General features: G+C 38.7%; 1 protein-coding gene across 4 annotated transcripts in view; it reads left to right on the forward strand.

Moving 5' to 3' along the window:
- MCC (MCC regulator of WNT signaling pathway) overlaps positions 1–19,809 on the forward strand; it is a 217,678-nt gene that overhangs the window by 162,434 nt on the left and 35,435 nt on the right. For all 4 annotated transcript variants that reach the window (XM_074813511.1, XM_074813512.1, XM_074813513.1 and 1 more), the window contains 6 exons: positions 485–648; positions 5,791–5,997; positions 16,028–16,174; positions 16,506–16,595; positions 17,262–17,410; positions 19,133–19,273. In XM_074813511.1, coding sequence (XP_074669612.1) covers positions 485–648; positions 5,791–5,997; positions 16,028–16,174; positions 16,506–16,595; positions 17,262–17,410; positions 19,133–19,273 — 898 coding nt within the window. The remainder of the gene's footprint in view (positions 1–484; positions 649–5,790; positions 5,998–16,027; positions 16,175–16,505; positions 16,596–17,261; positions 17,411–19,132; positions 19,274–19,809) is intronic.

A 19,809-nucleotide genomic window follows, 5' to 3' on the forward strand; every position in this document is an offset into this window, starting at 1 on the left:
TTACATCAGGCAGTGCCTAAGTACAACCTCAAAAATTCCTCTGAAAAATGTCAAGTCATAATGTCAATGAATGTACCAGGCAGAAAAAATGTTGACTTTACAGAGAAAAACCTTTGAGGGTAATAAAATCAGGATAATAGGCACTGAATGGCAAAAAGAATAACGAAAAAGAATGGTGTAGTATGTGAGCATGTGGTGTCTTAAAATGTTGTCCTTCATAAAAGAGAGGTTTTTGAAGAAAGAATGAACACTTCAGATAAGTCAGGGGAGTGTTATTTGTCAGATGGGAGGTAAGTCATGATTTCAGTTGATGTGGTTATGGTATTTAAGCCTGTCAGTTGGTGAGGAAAAAGTGGCAGATTGCAAGGGCATTCCTTGAACAGTATCAGTCCTAGCTGTACTGCAACAGGCATTTCCTGGGTTAGAGTTTTTCTCACTGAGTCACTAATTGTTTTGATAATTTCTTTGGTTTGCTTTCTTTTAGATAACTGTAGTGACTTGAATTCTGAACTCCAAAGAGTGCTGACAGGTCTGGAAAATGTTGTCTGCGGAAGGAAGAAAAGCAGCTGCAGTTTATCAGTAGCAGAAGTGGATAGACATATTGAACAACTCACTACTGCCAGTGAACATTGTGATTTAGCCATTAAGGTAACGGTAACATTAGGCTCTAAATGCAGTGTGTACATTGCCTGAGACACCTGATCACAGTCTGTAGTGATAGCACTTTTGCTTCCAAAGGTGTCAAAGTTCTTCACAGAAATCAACTCCAGCTCACAGTGTGAGCAGTAGTACACCTGTTTTAGACTGAATTCCTCAAGGCACAGAAGGAGCTACTATTAGGCTTTTGATCTCAAATGAGAAATGTATTGTTCTTATGCTCATTTCAGAGATAAGAGAAGTGGGGGATACTCAGCAGTTAATACACTTTCTGAAGGTTATCCAGCAAACAAGTTGTCACTTGCTGAGGGTCAGTCATTGACTGGTAACTGAAAATACAATATGTAATACTGAAATTTGAAGTTGAAATGCCATAAACTGTATGTAAGTTGTGACTTTACTGTCTTAAAATATGAAGCTAGTATTTACCACAAAGCATGTGTTGTACATTAATTCTAATGAGACAAGCCAGACACAGGAACAAATAATTCAACTGATACTTGTATGTCTTGGTTTTATTGTGTATGTAACAGAACAAGAAGAGGGTTGCCTGATAGCACAGGTAATGAAGGGGTTGCAATTCAGAACCTGAGAGTGAGGGAACCATAGAATATCTTACTATATACAGGGAAAGAGCTGACCAAGTTTTTTGTGTCAGATGAAGAGGCACCAGTGATTCATTTAGATAAGAAAAAATATATTGACAGTCTGCAGTGGGGAGCTCTTTGACCATTCTAGATGGCTTAGGCAGCCCTTAGGCATACTACTGGGAGAGGTCCATTCTGTCCCTGGTGATGCCTGAGGAATATAATGGCCTATAAATTAATGTTGAATAGTAGTTTGAAGAATGTGGGTATATTTGAGAGAGAGAGAGAGACATGCTGACTTTCGGGTCTCTTGGGAATGGTCTTAAAACAGTTTAATTGAGCGTCTCGAAGGATTAGGATCAATACTTTGAATGTTACCCAGTCTTACGTGGAGTTTTAGGGCTAAGTGTTCTCAGAAGTCAGTATTCACCAAAAGAGAGAGAATGTGGATCCTGGAAAACAGGTAGAGATTGATCTCTGTGAGGTCCACAGAGGTCTCTGAAGTGAGATGAGATGAAAATTTCTGCAGGAGGTGGATTCAACAAAATGTCAAAATCAAGCTTTTTATTTTAACCCTGGTATTTACTGTGGATGCAAATTAACTACAGTCAGACTTTTATAATGGTAAGTAACTTGTCACCAACTTATTCCTGGTCCAAAACGCAGACCTTTTATTTTCATGTGATCTCTGCATGCATAGTCATTTTTGGAGAAGACTTCTCCCCACTGCTTGTGATGTAAAGCCTGGGATTGTTTGTGTTTGGCAAGTGATAGCATGCTAAGGTTATTAACCTTTCAGGAAGATAGGAATCTCTCTTGACATGCTCCGATTATGTGCTAGGGAAGTGTGTCACCAATGTGTTTAATATAGCAAAACCTACACATAGAGCCTCTCTCCACAATTCCACCCATGGCTGCAGGTCATTTCTCCTTTCCTGCTTCCTCAGACAGAGAACTGAGAGATTTAAAACAGGTGGAATCATGAACGGAAAGCTGAAATATTCTGACTGTCTTTTGCTTTGACTGTTGGATTTTTCTTCACCCATAGACTAATGGGTCTAAACATTTAAATGTTTTGAATGCTTCTGCTTTGATGGTTAAATTTCACTGGGTTTCTTGTAATGCTGTTTCTAGTAATTATTTTTTTTTCCTTCTTTTACACAAATCATGTGCCCCTGGCTAGTTCAGTTGTTTCTGACCCGCAAAGAATGAAAAGACCTTGAAATGAGATTTATCAGATTGTCTGAACAGTTACAAAACTGTCCTTTGTTTAAGAAAATTTCCACAGAGTAGGCTGGTTAATGCTTTGCATATTTTGAAGAGTCAATGACTATCAGTAGCAGATACCTACTGCTAAAATTCTACTAATTAAAAAAAGATACAGGAACCATTTAGAACATGAGAACAGCTGCACTGGGTTGAACCAAAAGTCTGTCTGCCTAGTCCACTGCCACAGATGCCAGTGGAAAGACCGCATCAAAAAGGACATGCACGGTATGTCCTCCTTCTTCTTCCTTCAAAGATGCTTCCAGCAAGGTGGGTTTAGGAACTTCTTGAGCCAGAGATGATGCTTAATAGCACTGAGTGGAATTTTCTTCCATGTTTGTATATAATGTGTTTTTAACTCGTCTAATTTTTTGGCCTCCATAAATTCTGATAGGAATCAATTATACCATTGAGTTATGCCTTGTGAAAAAGTGCTGCTTTTTGCTTCTTTTAAACCTGATATTTGCTGATTTCATCTGATACCATGTCTGTAACACAACACCTCTTGTAAGGAGACTAAAGCAGAAAGTAGTGATGGCAGTGTCAGAGACAAGACTGAGATTACCATGATATGACATCCAGCCCTGTGCTTGGAACATGACATTGTAATTCAATCCTATAATCCATGAAATTATACCTGAGTTTATCTGCTGTGCAGCAGCATGCCAGATAAAACTGCTCTGTAGTACTGCTTTGAAGAAAAATAAATGACTTGGTAGTTTACATAGATATATCCATGTACAATATTTATATTTTGTTTACCATGGAGGATGGTAGCATGTTGGTCATCAAACCGAAGAATTGTGATAATAGGTTAGTCAGCAAAAGGGTATCAATCACATCAAAATGAAGAGCATAGAAGCAAGCAGAAAGGTCCCTCAGCTCTGTTAAGGACTGTAGGGCAGCCCTTAGTATGACTGTCAGACCCATGCTGATGCTGTCACTGCCTGAATTTTGCATTTGTGTGGGCAGATGGTAGCAATGGAGTCTGGAGAAACAGCAGCAGCCTCTCTGTCTGAAGATACCTCCGTGGTGTTGAGCCACTGCTGCTGCTTTCTCATGACAGTCCTTCCTCTTTCAGTGTTGTTCCAGGTTTATCACCCCCAGTAGTGCTCTGAGGAGGAGAGGAGACTTGAGAAAGGGAGGGGTTGGAAGAGCAACACTAGGAGCATGGAGAATATAAAGGAAGGCGGCAGCACAGAACTTGGCATTAGAGGGGTGAGGAAGCTGCAGGGGAAAGATGAGAGGAGTTTTGGGGGAAGAAGGGAGAGAAGACAGCAAAGAGGCACTGTTTAGAATAAAGCTGGCATCATCAAGAGAGAATGCTCCTGCCATTACAGAGCTTTTCTTCACATTCTAAGATTAGCCGCCCTGTGCTTATTCAGCATTTGAACTCATCCTCATGTTGTGTTGAAATAACTTACCATGTCATAGTTTGAGACCTACGGGTCCAGGTGAAACTAATGTAAGGGAGAGCTGGGGCTTCTTCCAGATTACAGGGATGTTGCAAGGCATTGCTCTTTTAGAAAAGTTATTCAAGCTTACTACCAAATATGTAAGTAGAATTGTAGTGTAGATACTTTGTCAATGGAGTTTTATATTTATGTCTCTACATGTATTGCAGTTTTGTGGAAGAGAGATATGAAATATGATATAAAAGGATAAACTGAACCTGATTGCAAAAGTTTTGTCTCTCCTTCCTTAGAGGCATCTTGAACTGGTTATTAAATAGGTTTTTTCCTTTTGCGTGAGTGTCTTTCCTCCTCGCTAAGGAATCTTGCTCTAGCCAAGATTTATTCTTTAATGTAATTAAAGAATATTAATGTATTGATAACAATAAATAACCAACTTTTCATTATAATGAACAAATAATAACATTTCACTGGTACCTTAGTGTCAGACAGTGCTGAAAACACCGGGAAGATTTCTTGCAGAAAAAAGGCAGAGTTGTATTTTCAACTTGGTTTATCGTTTTTAGCTCTACTGTAGTTCGTTCTTTTAGTTCCTCCCAAATTAAGGACATAAACTTCAGTTAGTAACTTGTTATGTAAAAAAATTAAGTCCTTCTGAATAAAACAACTAAGTATACTGTTTTTAACCTTGGTACATGAGCTGTTTATCTTCCACATTAAAGTATAGGCTTTAGCTATAATTTGTTCTTGGATTATCCAATGAAATTAAACTTTGTAGGTTGCTAGTTACATCATATATTTATTTATTTTCCTTTTTTTTGCCTTTTATGCATTTATTTTCCTTTTTTATGCAGACTGCTTTTAGAGAGATTCAAAAGCTTATATAAGCAATATTTGGAGGGTTTTTGCTTGCTGCAGAGGTCTTCCATAAATGAAAAAATTTAACACAGTCACAGCATACGCTGTGTAGTAGAATCAGAGCTGCATGTAGTTACCTGACACATTGAGTGTTATGCTGTGTTTCAGCATGTTGAATGACCAGTCTGACAGTAAGCTCAGGCATGGCAGAAATTCCCTTCTAGTGGTGTGTGTGTGTGTAGTTTAGTTTCACCCACTGGAAGCTGCTGAATGCTGCTGCAGGCATCATTCATGCTGAATGGTGCCTGCAAGGCACAGTTCTGAGCAAGGGGATGGGGCAGGAAATGCTGAATGGCTTTATACATCCCAGAGAAACCCAGCCTAAGAAAGGCTGTAACATCTTTTGGTATAATGTAAGCCTAGCCAAGGCCAATTTTCTTTCTTTTATCTCTTTATCCTGTCTAGGAAAGAACTTGCTCAGGGGTATGAGAGAGAAGAGTCCTGGTTTTTTACTGTCCCACTCTTGGCCTTTTGTGGAGTTGGTCTAGAACTAAGAAAGGTCCCATGCCATGCAGATTCACAGGCTGCTACTTTCTGCCTGTTACTCAGGCAGGGAAACAACGAGCATAATGCTCACCCATAACAAGAAGTCATTAATTTGTTTTAAATTGTTCTGAGATTAAACTGCTGGGATTGCTGTCACTCATGGTGACGTATGTTTTATCTGCATATAAAACATCCGTTTGCTTTGGTGTTGGTCAGTATGAAATACTTTGATAAAATGGACAAACTATCAAACAAAATAAGCAATAATTTTTGTTTGGGGTGGGTTTTTTTGATACTACTTTGATATTGGTTGGTATTGATGATGATGATTGGTGTTGTGGGGCTGGGTGTGTGCATATAAGTATATAGAGTTACCTGTTACACTCTTCTGTCCTGTGACCATTAGTCTTGTTCAGTCATCTTTTTCTCCTTCTTTCTGTTTTTTGATGACTGTATTTTTGCAGACTGTAGAAGAGATTGAGGGTGTACTGGGACGTGATCTTTATCCAAATCTATCTGAAGAGAGATCTCGATGGGAAAAGGAGCTAGCTGGCTTGCGGGAAGAGAATGAGAGCCTCACAGCCATGCTATGTAGCAAAGAGGAGGAGCTGAACAGGACCAAGGCTACCATGAATGCTATTCGTGAAGAAAGGGACAGACTGCGTAGAAGGGTAAGGCTGCTGCATAGATGATGTTTCTTGTTCCTCCTAGCCTGTATAATTTTGTCACCAGAAGAGACTTCTCTTTAATCTCACTTCCTGTACTGTCTGTAGGGCTTTTTATTTTTAAAGCTGAGCTATACAAATTACAGAACTAGGACAAAACTGAACATAATTGAAAAAGAGTGTGAGATGTACAGCTGAGGTGTACAACAACCTGATGTTAGAAATCATGTGTTAACAAAAAACCTGATACTCATCTCCAAGGAAGCTTATCTAGCTTGTCTATAGAGAAAGCATATGTTAATTTAGTGAATTTTCCTGTGAGGCATTTTTTCCCTCTAAACAACAAATATTTATTTGTTTTGATGGGAATTCAGTTTATGATAAGGGGAAATAAAAAGAGCAGGACTCCTGTCAGTGGGTAATAATTCTCAGAAATGAGTAGTCCGAGCCATGTCCCACTTCCCTGTACATTTTAAGATGCTTCAAGGTCAAATAAAGGCCTTCTGCTTTGTGTGGAGTCCAAAGTAAAAGAAACCTGGAAATTTGCTCACAAAAAAGATGAAAGATCCAAGAAAACGTGACCTGAATTTCTGTTACTTTTTAAAATGTGTTAACTTTGTCCCTGTTAAATCTGCAGAGTTTTGGCTAGATACAAAATAATTTTGTTTTTTAAACAGGCAGTTTCAAGTTTGTTTTCAATTTGAGTGACAATTTAGACCACTGTATCTTGATAAAACTATTGAAAGTGTTGCTCTCTACCTACTGGCAGCAGATCAACCTTTTATGCAAATACTGTGTTTCTAAACCAACATTGTTCTTTAGTGACTGTATCATTTTAGCATGAAGCTGCTGATCTTCAGATATCAAACCACCAATTACCTTTGTGAAACTCTTTAGCCTCTCTTAACAGTATAAAAAGGTATGTGTGATGAGGGAGGAATAGTAAGCTGCTATCATATACACAAGATGACTTCAACTTTTTCTGTGTAAAATTTAGCTTTATTATATAACATAAGTGTAAGTCATTTTCAGTCCTGAAGTTTTTGGACTGGTTTTATAGTGACACTCCTTTTAAAAAAGAGTCATTACTACCCCTTGAACTACAGAAGTAGCATTTATGCCCCTGGTGAATTATTGCAGGATTGGGGCAGGGCAGGGATCAAGCAGTCAGAGAATAGAAGCATGTGCTTGTGAAATTTGCTTGCACAAATGCAGATGTTGACACTACAGATGATACAGATCAATATTGGGATGTCAAATGAGGAGAAAAAGTAGATGGCATTGAGGATAGAATTAATACAAAAATATTTAAATTTGAGAAGTATGGAATGCAAGTTAAGGTGCTTAAGAGATTGGTAACAAGAATGTATGCTGACAGACAGGAGCTTCTCAGTTAAAAACACAAAAGGGGAAAGAATTGATGTTTGTACTCTCAGGGATCGGCATGGCTGAGATGTTGATGCATGGTGGCAAATTCAGTCGTAGGATATACCAGATCAGTTATTTCCAGCAGAGATTGGAAAGGCTGTATAAAGACTGGTGAGATCTGATCTGGAATGTTATATGTAGTTCTTACCTCTTACCCTTGAAAAGGTTCGGTTTAAATTGGCAAAAAAAGATTTAGAAGATGGTCAGATAAATGGAGAAGTGACTTGAAGAGATTGTCCTGTTAAGCTTGCAAAGCAAAATCTGAATTCGATGTCTCTTTACTAGTGCTGGGGAAAGCAAATAAGAATAGGAGCTAATGGCCCTTCAAATTTAGGGACAAAACTGGAGCAAGAACAGATTAATATAAACCACCTGTGGCTATATTAAGCTAGAAATTAGACTGTGAGGTGTCTTAACAGACTAGAGGATTGAGGTTCTGAAGAAACAGTAAGGAGTAAGGCTACTGACTAACTTCTTTCAAAATGGAGCTTTAAAATATTGAAGTTATGTTTGTATAATGTATGACTATGCAGGGATACCTCTTAAAACCAGGATCATTACATTAGGATTATATCCAAAGAAAAGCTAAAAAGCATACTTTTATTTGGCCCAGTTAATACAGCTGCATCAATTCTAGAGCTAGCCTTAGCATCTCTGCACAAAACTGTTGTTTTGTTTGGCTAACAGCAGTAGCAGAGGGTTGGATTAGATGATGAGGAAAATGTTTAGTTCTGTGTATGTGAGTACTGCTTGACTTGATCAGTCTATATTGGAATCTGCAGTGAACCAAACATTTGTGGAGCCACACAAGTACTGGCTGTGCTAATTGAGTATTTCACAATTTCCTTAGTATAGGCAGGGCTGTGATCTGCAGTAGTAGCATGTTAATCATGCTGATTTAGTAGTTGCTGGCCTGTCTATTGGAACTGTTAGCAGGGGTGCTGCATGTGTTACTGATGTGTCTCTGTTATGGAAGCATCTCTAGTGGAAACAGAATTGAGATCATCAGCTTGTTTCATGTAAGTGGCTAGAGCAATTGTTGGATGATAGCAGCAGTGGGATATTACTGACCTGAATTGTGTTCAGACCACTGACTGGGAGGGTGGATGGTGGTAAGCCTTGAATTGCTCAGTAGAGTCTAGAGCAAGCCAGTTTAAATGTTAATTCTTCTTTAATTAAGGAAATTCTTCTTGGGCAGATCAGATAGATGTCTTGCCCAGTAGACAAAGGGTTAATGCTGGATTGGCACAGGGCATAACAAAATCAAGCAGCCTCTATATTTAGACACAGCTGGCAGGGGTTTTTTTTCAGTAACTTTCATTTGGTTTGCAACTGTAGAGGACTTCATTGAAATATGGTTTTTAATATCATCCTGAACTTGCAGCACAACACGTTTATTGCCCCCACCAGAAAAGTTTGTTTATGGCATATGACCCTGTCAGCAACACTATGCAACTGTTGCACTGGAAACCATATCTGCATTTTTAATGTACTGTTCTGTCCATAGTTGCAACAAAATTAATGTTTTCTTTGACCTGTTAAATATTTTCTGTATGCCACCTGAAGCCAGAGTCACTTCAGATTATTACCCTGGAGAGCGGGGAAGGCGATCCAACTAAAATTTAGTTATTGTTCTTTGAAATTAAATTGGGTGAAGCGGGTAAGCTTGAAGTTGACCAGATCAGTAGGCCTGTTACTTTACACCAATGTCTGTAATCAAGCAGAGTGCTTTCAATACATTTTTCTCACGCTTGTTGAAGATTTAATTTAATTTAATTAGGTATTTACTGTGCTCAGTTAGGAGTAGCTAGAACAGTAGCTAAGAAACAATATACATATGGAGTTTGTTTCTCATGGGTCATTAGTAAATGAGGTAATCACTTATTTCTGTAGGGTGCCTGCAGTGTAGCAGCAAATTTCATAATGCAGAGGTTTTACCTCTGCATGATATTGCCATATTAAAAACAGAATCTATTAAAGTCTGGGCCAGTCAGTGCCTTAGAAACTACTTGCACATAGCTGACCATAATCCTCAATACAGTAATACAGATAAGATGCTCGGGAACTTCTTTACCAGTTCATGGGATTAATATTATTATTACATGAGAATAAGGCTGTAATCAGGTCAGCACTATTTGCAACTGCTATATATAGTAACAGGCTTAAATAGTAGTAGAAAAGGTAATCTTACACAAAATACCTTGTATCCACCAGGGGAGTCAGATGAGCAGCACTGGTGCAGCATATATACTCCATCATGACTGCAAAGTAAAAGTTGTGGGTTTTTTAGTTACTGCCCATGAAAGTTGCCAGATGAGTAGTGCCTCAGCACAGTCCCAAGCAGCCAGTCGGCATAAGAAGCAGTGGGTGTGGGCAGTGTTCAGGCTTCCCCGAGGCTGTTCTTCAACACAAAGTCTAAAGCGAAAAGGCGGTTCCAGCTCTGGAAGTCTGTTAAGTCTGTTGTCTGCATAAGCCATATGTCAACTTGTTCAGTTAATCAAATGCTTCTAGTTGTGAGGATTATTCTGTACCTGTTCCAAACTCAGCTGAGTTCACCAGACTGACCAGGACAAAAGCAGACTTAATATTTTAGCTATCTTAGATTTAAGATCTTCATGAAAACATAACCTGCAGAGAAGTAGAAAAGTGCCATTTTAATGCATGACCCGTTTAGCTGCCCAGATTGCTCCCACTCCAAGAAACTTCATTTTAGCATGAGGGCTCTCCTGAAATACCTTGTTCTTGCAAGGCGTTGAAACCTACGCGAACCACAGCAGGAATCAGATCTGTGGCCTTGCAGACATTCTTGAGGCCACACTGTTCTCAGATGACACAAAGCTAGCACAAGCTGCTCGGCTGTCCGTGTTTTGATATCATTTGTGTTGGGATCAGAAGTTACTGTTCCAAATTGCTAGAGAACACTGATAAGTTATGGCCCTTTAGAGATTATCATCAGCTCGGACAGCTTAAAGGGATCCTTGAACTGTTCTGTCTCCTTGTCTCTTGGTGTGCACCAGAAACCTGAGGTAGCAGCCAAAGCTATTTCCATTCTCCACCTCCACAGTTGTATGGTATTTGCTTATTGCAGCAGTATCTTTTCCTAGCTGTTAATGAACTAGAGCTTTGCTTCTGTTTCCAAGCTTGTGTGCAAATCAAGTCAGAAAAAGCCTGAGATAGGCTTATTGCCCTCACTTGTGTTTGTTTCTGTCATGTGCTAGCCGGGATCAGAACATTTCAGTTGCGCTTGGAGTTTTTAGGGCAAGCCACCCTTCACCTCCCATGTCACATCCTGCCACGTGCTTGGTTTTCATTGCTTTGCATGCTCTATAGAGGTGCAGCACCCAAATCTTTCCACATGGAGTATTGCATGAGGGTCTTTTATCTGAAAGGTGTCAAAAACAGAGGAGTGCTTCCTTGGTAACATATTTGTATCGCCCAGCGCACTGTAGTCTCTCCTGCTGCTTAAAAAAGCCGTATGTATAAACCCTAGTGGAATACCTGTTCTCTGGTAGCTTGTTGTGTCTGTGTGTTGTTCCCTTTCTTTGTTCCTCAAATTGTTCAAACTGCAGACTGATTTTCAGATCTGCCATAGGAGTAGCACTCCTAGTGACGGTTAAGTTCTTACATATTTCTTGAAAGCAGACATCTTTCCAGAGGAGAGAGATTCTGTAAATGCTTCCATTGAACTGATGAGCGCAGATCTAAGCACATTCAACTCCAGAGTATTCATTGAGGGGATGGCCCTTACAAATACCAGGAAAGACTTCTTTACCATATTCAGCCAACCACAATGGACAACCTGTAGGAAATCAAACCTTGTTAGCTCTGGTGCTCATGATTTAAGAGGGACTGAAAATAATCATCAGTGGGCCTGACTGAAAGGTTAGGAGTGCTTTAGGCTGGTAAGGGCCCTCATCACTCAGAGCAGCTTGAATTATCAACACTGGTCTTTCATTTTCCATCTTCCCCTCCACAGATTTGTAATACGCATGAATAAATTAGAAGGTGGGAGAGGTGTTTTCACTTCCTGTGGTTTGTTGTACTTCATCTTCTTCCTCTGTATAACAGGGGAGAAAAATTGAAGTATTAAAATGCTGGGGGAAAATTGTTATTACTTGAAGGAGTCAAGATATAGCATGATGAAACAGGTCTCAAGTAGGGTAAAAAGAAAAGAATCACAGGCATGCCCCTTACCTGAAACTGGCTTAGAAGCAAAAGCGGCAGGTGTGCTTTGATTGTGAAAATCAGTGACAAAAACAGGCAGTTTGTAGCTGTGGTTTTTTATGTAGGATATGTTAACAAATCATGTAGTTGTGAGCATGCATGTGTAAAATACAAAGAATAAAAACATGTTTCTTAGATTAATGATCGTAGTTAACAAGCATATTCCACTGAAATATTTTCTGTAACCCTCTGTGCATTTCTGCAAACATGTCCATGATGCTTGTTAATCACTTATGAAGTCTTTCATAAATCCAACATTACTGTAGTGTGTCAGCCCCTTTTCTCTTCTACCCTTGTTGTCTTTTTATTTAGTTCTTAAGGTACCCATGAGGAATTATGTATTATTTTTCCCTATTTCCTACTCCAATGCTTAGGATTCAGAGGAATACATTAAAAATGCAGCTAAACAACTGGTTCATACTGCGAAACAGCAAATAAAATTTCCAGTTATTTAAGTTTATATTAACAACTTGTCAAGTTGTTGCACTTGAGATGTCACACAATGTCTGTTTGCAGCTGACTTATCTTGGAGTCTAGGCTACCCATTGCTCTGAAGTCTAATGGCTCTGCTGCCTTGTGTCTTACTTAATGCTCCTTGTCTTGCCAAGGTTCCAGCACTTCTTTACTTCTGTAATTCTTTGGACTTCCTCCAGCTGTCTAGAAGATCTTTGCTCTTTCTTTTTTTTAATTGTGGATTTCACAGACAACTTCCCTGGATTTCTCCTTTTTTCCTCTGTTCTCGCCTCCCTTTTTATTTTTTCTGATCATATATATAATTAGATCTGCCTGTCAGCCACTTTTGATCTCAATTTTGACTTTTAGGACTTCATGGCAATTTTTATATCCTTCTGGATGTTTCCATCTTTAAACTAGTAGGATGCAAGGGCTGAAGAAACCTTTCTTTAAATACTTCCTTGTTATTCCTTCCTAACTAACAAATCCACACATCCCTGTCTTTCAGTGGAACTTTGTTTTGTTTCTTTACTTGTCTTTACCCAATCAGATTTTGCCGATTTTGTCATCCATTTCCTGTAAGATCTGTCCTTCCTCTCTCTCTCATTTCCAAGTGTTTATTGTGTCTCATGTGCAGTATTGCTATTACCTTAATTCTACTGATAAATGTAACCTTCAGAATAATTAGTATTACACTGGTAACAACTCTTAAGACTGGTAGAAGTATTGAGCAAAGGTGGACAGATAATTTTTAATCATACCTATTAAACTAGTCTTTTCATAACTCATGCGTTCACCAACCCAGAGAAGAAACTGGCTCTTCTGAACTTTTTTTTCCTTGATTCCTGTTCTTTGGTCTTCCTTTATTTTTCCTGTAGAATTTCTACTAGTGTGGAAAAGTACTTTCTGAGGAGTGCATACTGCTTTATTTACAGTGGAGGTTTTGGTGACCAGAAATAGTTACCTGAGGTGTCTCTGGGCAGTCTGGTGTGTGGGCAGCCCAGTCATGAGATTCTGGCTTGGTGAACGTGTGAATTGTGGTACCAGTGATTTTACAGGTCAGACAAACTTACCCTGTTATCCTACTCAGAATTAGCATCCAGTACTCAGCATGGCTAAAGTTAGTGCAGTTATTTATAGCAATTAATTCAGCATGTAATTTCTCAAATGAAGGCCTGAATCAGTAAATACATTAAGAAGCACGAATAAACAGGCAGTTTCTTTAAGTTGTGGTTGCTTCTGTGATACAGTACTAAAGCAGTGACTTGCATAGATTGATAACTGTGCTGTGCTCTGAGTTGTCTGTTATAAATGCTTTTGTGAGCAAAGCTTTGCCTGGCTATGGTATTAGCTGTGTTCATTTTCTTTCTGTTGCTAATGTTGCTTTACAGATCCTTAAGAATAATTGGCTTCGTAAGCATGGTCAATAGTTGCTGCTTAGTAATGAAACATAGACTGAACAAACCCTATCTGCATTAAAGTTTTATATAATATTGTCCTTCCATAAGGTGGTTTTAAACTTTGGAGTCAATAAATGCTTAGCATTTTAAGCAGTTTTAACATTCTGTTTCCTGGTTGCCCTTAAATTTAGAATGTTACTTGCCTTTGGACTCAAATTTTCCAGGACTAGCTTCTGGGCATAGGTGAATATTTTAGTAATTTTTAAGTCAGACATTGAGGCAGAGATTTGATTTTATGAAGAATACATCCACAGTGGTTTTCCTGATTATTTGCCTTTAAACCATGCTGTAACTTAAGCACTTTGGGAAATTTAGTTTGGAACAGCCCAGGTTAAAAGAAACAGTAATAAAAGTGATTTTGATGTAAAGAAGTTTCAGGGTTCCTTTTTTTTCCCCCCAGTGTTAATGCCACAGAAATCCTATCTGCACTGGTATTCCACATCTGCACGCAGAAACATGCATACATAACCATGTATTTCAGTTTTATGCATATCAACAAGCTGAAATGATTGGTTTGCATCAGTAGAGCACTTCTGTCCTTAAGGTTTGCATTAGTGCAGCTGTACCCATGTTGAAATTATATATGTCTATATGAACAAAGGAGGCCTCAGCTGCAAGTATGTAGAAGATACATGCTATGAATGTGCACTTTATACACTCTGCTCAGTTAACTTCATAATGTAATTACAGTTAAGGTGTATAATTCTGGAGAAAGCACCCATATCCATTCTTCAGCAAGTTACTTTAAACATTGGGGATTTGATTTGAGTTTTTGTGTACTTTTATCTTTTTTTATTTTTTTCCACAGAGACACCGATGCAGTCATTTGGATTAATTTTGTTTAAGGTGTAGCACTCCTCCACAACTGAACAGGGAAATTATAAGTGCAGTTAGCCTTTATGTGCTCTTATTGTTGCCACCTACAGCTTTTTATTAGTAACATGCAATTGTTCTGCTCTGTTACGTAAACCACTTTTTTTTTCTTCTTTGGTAATATGCATGTACCTGAAAATTCTGTTATTTTGACAGTAAGGCCTCAGGCAACCTGAACTTCAGTTTGCATATGACTGAGGGAGAGGCAGGGGTACTCTTCAGGGAAGTAGAAGCAGATTGTAGGGGATCGTAGTAGGCATAGGATATTGCTTTTGTGACTGGAGAGAGTTTCAGCTTGAACTCTTTCCTCAGTGCAGTAGGATGAAGTGATCTGTATATGCTGTTCAGAGAACATGCTGACTGCCCCTTCTTCAAGCAGAGATTGCTAAAGCACTGACCATGCACTTGGTGAGCCTGTATCTGAAGAAAGCCTAAACTTTAATGCAACTTTAATTGGATATTTTTTGACTAAGGTATTTCAGCTTGCTTAATGTGTAATATGTAATACTTTGCTTTGTGTAAATGTATTCTGTTTAGTATAAAATCCCACCTTGCTTTAGAGAATAGCAATCAAAGTTGCATTTCTTGCTACATCGGCATATCAAATGGACTGAACTTTTGTTTGACTGGACTGTTGGTAAAATTTCGCCATTTGTATTATGCAGATGGACAGTTCCAACAAAATTGGCATAGAAACTTGAACGTTAAACACTCTATATTCGAGGAAATTTCTTTTTCAGATGGTTTCCTACCCCTTCCCTCATCTCACACGCTTTACTTGAGATTCTCTGGGGAAAATGAGCTCTGTCACTTTACCTTGTGGCATAATTGTTGTGTTAAGCAGACCATTTATTCTTTGTTAAGAATTACTCCAAGGTAAACACTACTGTCTTTAGCTATAGTTTAGCTCCTACAGACTACTTTTTTTTTTTTTTTTACCCTTTAGTCCTGAAAATCTTTTGACATCAGTTCTACAAGTATCTGATGTGTTATAAGGACTGTGCCGTGTTTGCAGTGTGTATTATACAGAGGGCTTCTGCAGACTGTTGGTTGGGTAGTTTGCTGGTATTTCCTTGTCTGTACATTACTCACTATATAGTAACTTAACTTCAGTTTTGAAAGCATGATTAATGTCAGAATTTCTTTAAGTATGACAAAGTTATCCTGTGATATATTTATATTGAGAGTTTTTTCAACACTGGAGCTTTCCATTAACAGCAGGATCTTCATTTGATTTGTTTAGTCATCATAATCTTAGACTGGAGCATTAGCTTCACCCCAGAGAGAATAATTTCTATACATATAGTACAGCTGCACTGAAGGGGTTATATAAAACAAGCTGAAACTTTGGGTAAGTACTTTACGATAATACATGTCCATATTTCCACATTGAAATAGTTTTAAAAACTGACAACAATGGAATTTTAAAACAACCTCCATTCATGTGATCCACACATGAAAACTTCATAGGCACCACAGGACAAAATACAACTTCTTGCTCAAGCCAGAAGCAATTAGGCTTGGCTAGACAGTGAGAAAATCTCCAAACTATTTAAACCATAAAAGTGGAAAAAATAGAACATTATGTTTTATTGTAGGTTCGGGAACTGCAGACACGTTTGCAAAGCGTGCAGGCAACAGGCCCATCCAGCCCAAGTCGTCTTACTTCTGCCAATCGACCTATTAACCCCAGCACGGGAGAGCTGAGCACAAGCAGCAGTAGCAATGACATTCCCATAGCCAAGGTGAGCTATTTTGTGTTGCAGCGACTCTTCTCGTTATCGGGGAGAAGCAGGCTTCATTTTGCACAGCTGCTGTGCAAGCATGTGATTAACTGGGAGATACCTAGACTCCCCAGAGGTTCTCTGGGGTCCTAAGCAGGTCCGTGAACTTGAGCTGCAGAAAGGAATTAAGTGCTAATGATTGTAATTTCTCAGTTACAGCACAGGTGTCAGTTTTACAGTAGTTTACGTTTGCAAGCTTTTGCAAGTTTGTGGCCTAATGAACAAATGCATTTTGTGTAATCTTTATGGAGTGTGGGTTCCTGTGTAACCTGTGCAGCATTTTGACTTACAGATTGCTGAAAGAGTGAAGCTGTCAAAGACAAGATCAGAGTCTTCATCATCTGATAGACCTGTCTTAGGATCAGAAATCAGCAGCATAGGGGTAAGGACTAATATTAATGTGCATGCATGGTACCTTCTGGAGATGATGCATGTTTCATTAAAAGCAGCATTGGTTTCTTACTAAAATGAAAATACTTCAAAAGTTATTTTAAGAAAAATATTTCAACAGCAAATATTTCACCCAGTATTAAGAGGTCATTTTCTAATAACTGGTGGCTAGAAATCATTCTCTGAGTGACTTCAAGAGCATAATTTTGGAGTCAATTCCTCCAAAACAATTATTCTTCAAAAAAAGACTGTTCAGTTGCTTTTCACAGCTTCCAATCAACAGAGGACTGGCTTCTGCTTTGTAATGCCCGTGTAAATCCATTCCAGTGTTGTTACTGTGTGTTAATATTTGTTTCACTGAAGAACTTAGCTCTGATGTTTTGTTAAGCTTTCAAGAAAGTAAATAACTTGCATATTGGGCTTTTTAAATGTATGATGAAATAGGGGGCTTCACCCTTTGGTTAGTAGAATCTTAAATCAAAATAGCTTCTTAAAGTGGAAACTTGTAAATGTTCTATTCAATGTAAAATTCACAGGAAAAACTGAATAATGAATGCCTTGAAGTGAGTGCAAGCAAATGCAGTTCTCAGTGCACACTGCTGGTGGGAGGAATACAGTGGTTATCTATTCACAATGAACTATTAACTGCCCTATGCAGGTGTCTAGTACTGTGGCTGAACATTTGGCACATTCCCTACAAGACTGCTCAAACATCCAGGAAATCTTCCAGACTCTTTATTCACATGGATCTGCTATCTCTGAAAGTAAAATCCGAGAGTTTGAAGTGGAGACAGAGAGATTAAATAGGTAAGGTGGAAATCTAGATATGATCAAATGTATTGTCTGCTACTACTTTTGTTAAAGTTACTACTTTTTTATCCTTTTTGAACATTTCATAGTTCAGTCACAGCTCAAGTGTGGCAGCTGCAGATAAACACTGAATGTAGTTGATGAGGAGAGATTGAATCGTATGCTAAGGATTCTTTCCATTAGTGTGACAGTTTGGTCATGCATTATTAGATCAGCATGGCACCTTCATCTGTGACAGTTTTGCACGGTAGAGCGACCTGCTCTATGGCTGGCTAGGTAGACATGGCATTTTTTTTATAAGACACATCACTTCTAGAAATAAGGATTCCCATAACTTATTCTCCATCATTCTCAAATTATCTTGCTTTGTTTTGTCCTGAAAAAGAATTAAGCATTAGCTGTATCACTGAATGTGCTGATACATGGTGGTGTGGCGTATATATCAGTAAATAGACTTCTGTCTGCAGAAGAAAGATGGCAGCTTTCTGGTTGCAGTTAAAATACTGCTGGTGTTATCCTTCAATAAGCTCTGTCAAAACCAATGCTTCATGTCATTTTTGGCACATAAAATCAAAACTGCGGATCAGGAATGTGAGAATCATGTCTCAGCATGTTTCCTTCCAAGTTTTCTCCTCCCCATGGCTGTCTCAAATTTAGTCTGATCAGTACAATATCTCTTTTTTGTAGCTCGTGTTTTTGTAGTGCTGCGAAATGTGATCCTTCTTTTTTCTTACTTATTTTTTCTTTGTTCTGTGTGCTGCGCAATTATGCTTTGACAACATGTATCCTTATAGGAGGTGTCAAAGAAGATACAGGAGGTGAAGCATCTGAGAGTTCTAGCAGCTAGGAAAGTCAGAGCGTTGTGCTGGTAGCTGAATAAATAGTATACTAGCCCTTCTCCTTCTTGTGCTTGTTAAGAAGTCAGTGATTTTAGAGTTCTGGATGGCACTGATTTCTTCTTTAGGTACCTGTCCAAATTTTGAAATTGTTTGCCTGTCTGTTTTCAGTGTATGTCCAACTATTACAACTAGGCGTAGTACTTCGATGTGTAGTGCAGGTATCAGCAGTGAGAACGCACAACTAATACTGATACTCTGAAGCCTCATTTTCAGGTTCAGAGTTAAGCTCATTGAGAACTGATACGACCTTCTGTTTGACTATTGCCAGAACTTTTGGACATTTCATTGCCTCATTGAAGCTTTTTATTTTGGGGGTTACGTCTCTAATCACAACCAAAATATTACTTCAAGTGAAACAGTTATTCTGGATGTTCCAAAGACAAAAGACATTTATGCAGCTGCATGATCCCTACACACACCCACACACACTAATGAACATGCCACTTAAAACAAGAAGCAAATGTGGCAGCAGGAAGTGAGGAATGGAGGCAGAAAATTTAAGCAAAACATTAATACAAAGCTGTCCTATGCAGTCTTGTGGCTACAGAATAGGAGTACAGCTTCCTGCTTGCTGCTGTTGCACAGGGTTATGATTACATTTTATGGAAAGGAGAGGAGAAGAAGACTCTGTCCTGAGACAAATTACTATCTTCTTGACTCTTGATAGGGGACACAGAACTGGTAGATTTTGCCATCTTCATTAAAAGTCTTGTGTAGATCAAATGGCATTTGTGTTTTTTAGATTATGATTGTTCTAGAGTTTTCAGGACAGTGTCTGCAAACTAAGCTTGAAGGTTGCAAATTACTTCCTTTTCTACAGCCGTATCGAGCACTTGAAATCCCAGAATGACTTGCTGACAATAACACTGGAAGAGTGCAAGAGCAATGCTGAGAGGATGAGCATGCTTGTTGGGAAGTACGAGTCCAATGCCACAGCCCTTAGGCTTGCACTGCAGTACAGGTATGTAACTACACAGAGGGTGTCTCAGCCAGAAAAAGAGGGAGTGAGGAGACTTGGTAGAAGTCTTTGAGAGTGACATTGTTGGTGTGCTATAGTAATACTGTTTCTTTCTGTTTCCTCCCTGAAAAAATGCCCCTTTGGTTAAACTACTTGACAAACTACGGAACAGAAGTTACTGATAAAAGTATATTTCAACACTAATTCACCAGCAGTAGTGAACTCGATCTAAGAGAAAGATACGGCTTTATCTGCTAATTTTTAAATACTCAGTTAACATTTGAATTAGGGGTTGTGTGTAGGCTCGAACTGTCTCTGCTGTATCTGATCTTAAGATACAGGTTCTCTGTATTAGGCTGGCACTTTTCATAAGACCAGTGGACCAAAGAGTGATATTGTACTCCACATAATTCAGAGTGACTTTATATTACATCAGTTGGAATTGTGGATTAATTGGTATGTGGTTACAAGTATCTAAAATTGCTTTAAACTATACGTAAAAAGATCGTGTCATTTAACTACTTGAGCTGCAACTAATT

This window comes from Strix aluco, chromosome Z (genome assembly GCF_031877795.1).
Source record: "Strix aluco isolate bStrAlu1 chromosome Z, bStrAlu1.hap1, whole genome shotgun sequence".
NCBI classification, from domain to species: Eukaryota; Metazoa; Chordata; class Aves; order Strigiformes; family Strigidae; genus Strix; species Strix aluco.